At 40.8% G+C, this 5,041-nt stretch overlaps 1 protein-coding gene across 1 annotated transcript; it reads left to right on the forward strand.

The window, feature by feature from the left end:
• The first annotated feature begins 416 nt into the window (after nt 1-416).
• Nucleotides 417-1,131, forward strand: LOC107761161 (em protein H5). The gene is made up of 2 exons (XM_016579343.2): nt 417-629; nt 714-1,131. Exons 1-2 carry the CDS (start codon nt 488-490, stop codon nt 875-877), a joined length of 306 nt encoding a protein of 101 aa, XP_016434829.1. The 5' UTR covers nt 417-487; the 3' UTR covers nt 878-1,131.
• The last annotated feature ends 3,910 nt before the right edge of the window (nt 1,132-5,041 follow it).

Consider the following 5,041-nt stretch of genomic DNA (forward strand, 5'->3'; position numbering starts at 1 on the left):
ACCTTAAAAATAATTAATTTAAATCACTTTATACCCTTGTTAAAAGTTGTTGAAGACACTAATTGAACAGAATATTATGTCCCCATTACATTAAATTTCTAGATCCGCCTCTGATCAGAAATGACACAGAAGGTCAGGTGCTTGTAATATGTAACAAGTTAACAACTACACTAGAGTTCATTGATCGGTTTGGATTTAATTTGTTGGATATTATCTCCAATCGCTTTTAGGCTTAGCTAAGCTTTCGGAGCGACAGCGTGTGAGCATACTATCACCCTTGCGGACGCGTGTCATTCTTCTTACAACATCAAGGCTGAGTTGCTCTCGTCTTTTCTCTCTGAACCGCCGCGTTAACCTCCACGCGTCAACTGCTCAACGCCATTATCTCCCTGCTCCCCTAGTATAAATGTGCAGCCAAATTATCCATTTCGTCATCAGGTATTGCGGTAAGTGAATATCGTACTAAAAACCGCACTTTGCTTTGTGTATGTCCACAACAAAGGAACAAGAAATTATGGCATCACAGCAAGAAAGGTCTGAGCTCGACCGTAGGGCAAAAGAAGGAGAAACTGTAGTTCCAGGTGGCACAGGTGGGAAAAGTCTTGAAGCTCAGGAACACCTTGCTGAGGGTATATATCAACATACTGTTTTACTTTTTGGTACTCATTTTCTTCTCCTTAACTGCATATGTACTGCTATTTTTGTTTTACAAGGGAGGAGCCGTGGAGGGCAGACGAGAAAGGAGCAGTTGGGAACGGAAGGCTACCAGGAAATGGGACGCAAGGGAGGTTTGAGCACCGGCGAAGAGACCGGTGGGGAGCGTGCGCAGCGAGAAGGAGTAGAGATAGACGAATCAAAGTACAAGACCAAGAGCTAAACTAGTTGAACACAATAGTCTTTTAATCCTTTGGTCCTCTTCCCTGTGTTAATAAAAGGGTCTTTTTCTTTCTCATGTGTCTAGTTCCTAGGATGTACTATTGTGTTTCAGCTTTCTAGTTTATATTATCTTAAGCTAGGTACTATCGTTATGGGGACCATGTAGTCTGGACAGGCCCTATATATGTTGTCTCTTTTGGTTTCATATGTTGTGTAGTTCGTCTAACTTGAATGTCTAGTTGTCTTTTTAGTCTAGTGATCTCTTCTACATGGTTAAATATTGCCTTTTTCCTTTTATCGAGACGGATTCCTCTCAAGGAAAATGTTTAATCTGCATCTGTATGGGCACATTATACGCACAAATCGTGAAAAATGTGATGGTACACGTTGGGGGGACACATGAAAATGAGGTGGTAATGCAACTGCATTTTGTACGACGAAAAAAGTATCAAATTCTCTAGCGGGGCCGTATGTGAAACTGAAAAAGGCTAAATCAAGTGGAGAAGCAATTTGTAATGGGTACTGAAATATTACTGAAGTTGTGAATTAAAATTAGACGAAATTTCATTGTGCATGTTGTCAGAAATTCCAAAAAAGAAGTTATGCTTAGATCAAATCTGTTTTGAAATTAATAGAAAAATACTGTTATCTTAAAATATAGACGCTCTAGTAAATTAGAGTAATAAGAAGTCATGGACTTGCATTCTGGGAGGTATTTTTTGTGGAAAAAGCATGGTCTTTTTTTTTTTTTTTTTTGGTAAACACCCGAGTGATCTGTTTAGACTTTCCACTCAAGGTATACTGAACAACTACAATAGTGAGGAAGGACTTGAAGGTTGTGGTTCAATGGAATAAATCCAGAGATGAGGATTGTGAAGACGTAATGGATGCTTATATATATGGCTATTGTAGAGTGGTTCTCTCTTTCTCCGTTCTCTCTACACATATGCATACATTTGACTCGAGGGCTAGTGGCAAAGTTATAGGATGGTCTGGATATAGAATGTGTTGAGAATAAATCCCTTACCAAAATAATATTCACGGTAATAAAGCGGAATAATAATGTAGCACCGAGATACGGTAATTAACAAGAATAAAAGAGTAACAATGACACCAAGATTTTTACGTGGAAAATCCTTCTGAATAAGGGAAAAAATCACGACCCCGAGAGGAGCAACTGATATCACTATAGTAAGGAATTTTACACTTTGTAGGTCGGAGATAAATACTCCAAAGACCACTACAACACTCAAAAGAAATAACCCTCTTTTGATATTCCCACCTCACTACAATATCGCTCACTCTCTATTTTCCTCACAGACTATTTTCTTATACCTTGTCTGTGAAACCTCACTCTTTCTCTCTCTTTGTTGGTGTGTCGAAATGAGAGTTGAAGCTCTCTTTTTATAGCCAAAGCTTCACTCTCTAAAGCCTACCATATTTGACAATTTACACACTTTTCACAATTCAACAAAGTTGGTTACCAAACCAAAGAAATTCAACAAGGTTGGCTACCAAACCAAACTAATTCAACAAGGTTGACTACCAACCAAACCAAGTCAACAAGGTTGACTACCAAACCAAAGAAAACTCTTATTAGGCACATGCCTAATACTTCTTCAATGAGATGGACATCATCAATCTCCCCCTCCAGTCTCATTCATCCAGAGGAGGTAGCACTGTCTTCTAGTTTGAGTGCATGCCGACAAGTTCTTTGCATAGCTCGAACTTGTTCCTTGGTACCACCTTGGTCAGCATATCTGCGGGATTCTCATTTGTAGAAATCTTCAAGACTTTTAGAGATTCATCATCTACCATTTCTCGAATCCAATGATATCTCACATCAATGTGTTTGGTCCTTGCATGGTACATAGAGTTCTTGCTAAGGTCTATTGCACTTTGACTGTCACAATAGACGACATACTCCTTCTGATGCAATCCAAGCTCTTGAAGGAATCGCTTGAGCCATATCATCTCCTTGCCAGTTTCTGTAGCGGCAATGTACTCTGCTTCAGTTGTTGAAAGTGCAACGCACTTCTGCAACTTAGACTGCCATGATATAGCTCCCCCTGAAAATGTAAACAAATATCCAGTAGTGGATTTTCTGTTGTCAATGTCACCCGCCATATCAGCATCTGTATAGCCCTTCAAGATTGGATCAGGTCCTCCAAAGCACAAACAATCTCCCGTGGTACCTCTCAGGTACCTGAGTATCCACTTGACTGCTTCTCAATGTTCCTTTCCAGGATTTTCAAGAAACCTGCTGACAACACCAACTGCGTGAGCAATATCAGGTCTAGTACATACCATTGCATACATCAAGCTTCCGACTGCTGAAGAATAAGGAACTTTAGCCATGTTCCCTTTCTCCTCCACTGTTGTAGGACACATCTTCTTACTCAACTTTAGATGACCAGCAAGAGGTGTGCTGACTGGCTTAGCATTCTTCATGTTGAAGCGTTCTAGTACACGTTCAATGTACTTCTCCTGAGATAGCCACAACTTTCTACTTGTTCTCTCTCGAACTATCTTCATCCCTAGAATTTGTTATGCTGGGCCCAAGTCCTTCATATCAAATGACTTGGACAGATCTCCTTTCAACTTTGCTATCAACCCCTTGTCTTTTCCTACAATTAACATGTCATCCACATACAACAACAATATAATAAAGTTATTCTCAGAAAATCTTTTGAAGTATACACATGGATCAGAATAGGTCTTTAGGTATGTTTGACTTTTCATGAATGAGTCAAACTTCATGTACCACTGCCTTGGTGCCTGCTTCAATCCATAAAGACTCTTATTCAATTTGCACACCATGTGTTTCTTTCCAGCTACTTCAAATCCTTCTGGCTGCTCCATATAAATCTCCTCTTCCAAATCTCCATGAAGAAATGCAGTTTTCACATCCAACTGCTCCACTTCAAGATCTAGGCTAGCTGCTAAGCTCAAAATTGTTCGAATAGAAGTCATTTTGACAACAGGTGAGAAAATTTCGTCAAAATCAATACCTTTCTTTTGTTCGAAGCCTTTAACCACCAATCGAGCTTTGTATCTGACCAGCTTGCCATTTCCATCTTTCTTGAGTTTAAAGATCCATTTGCATTTGAGTGGTCTTTTACCCTTTGGAAGTTCAACCAGCTTGTATGTGCCATTTTTCTGTAGAGATTCCATCTCTTCTTGCATAGCTTTCATCCACTGGTTCTTTTCTGGATGGGACAACACCTCCTTAAGACTTTCTGGCTCCCCCTCATCACTGATGAGGACATACTCTGTGGAAGGGTACCTGCATGACTCTACCCTTGGCCTCTCTGATCTCCTCAGAGGTTGAGGTTGTTCTTCTCCCTGAGTGGGGTGCTCCACTTCCTCGACACCTTCATCAAGTTGCTCCCCCTGCTCAATAACCTCACCAGGTTGCTCCACCTGCTCGGCAACCTCGTCGGTTGTACTTTCTGCACTTGTGGGATTGTTAGAAGTAGAAGGAATAGTAACAAAGTTAGGAATTATACCATTCTTCGCCTTTTCTAACATATCAGCAGCAGTTCCAACTTCACTTTCTCGGAAGACTACATCTCTGCTTCTGATGACCTTCTTCTTTACAGGATCCCACAGTCTGTACCCGAACTCTTTATCTCCATATCCGATAAATATGCAGGGAACAGATTTATCATCCAGCTTTGTTCTCTGCTCTTTTGGTACATGTGCAAAAGCTCTGCAACCGAACACCTTCAGATGCGAGTAGGACACCTCCTTGTTGGTCCAAACTCTCTCTGGGATTTCAAACGCCAACGGAACTGATGGACTCCTATTGATCAGGTAACAGGCTGTCTGAACTGCTTCACCCTAGAATGACTTAGGCAGTTTAGCCATTCTGAGCATGCTTCTCACCTTCTCCACAATGGTGCGGTTCATCCTCTCGGCTACGCCATTGTGCTGTGGGGTTCTAGGAACTGTCTTTTCATGTCTGATCCCATGACTTGAACAATACTCTTCAAATTCCCTTGAAGTGTACTCACCTCCATTGTCACTTCGGAGGCGCTTTAGCTTTCGACCCATCTCCCTTTCTACTAGAGCATAAAACTTCTGGAAAACTTGAAACACCTGATCTTTAGTTTTCAAAATATAAACCCATAATTTTCGTGAAGCATCATCAATAAAAGTAACA

The sequence above is a fragment of the Nicotiana tabacum genome, unplaced genomic scaffold, assembly GCF_000715075.1.
Source record: "Nicotiana tabacum cultivar K326 unplaced genomic scaffold, ASM71507v2 Un00029, whole genome shotgun sequence".
Taxonomy (NCBI): Eukaryota; Viridiplantae; Streptophyta; class Magnoliopsida; order Solanales; family Solanaceae; genus Nicotiana; species Nicotiana tabacum.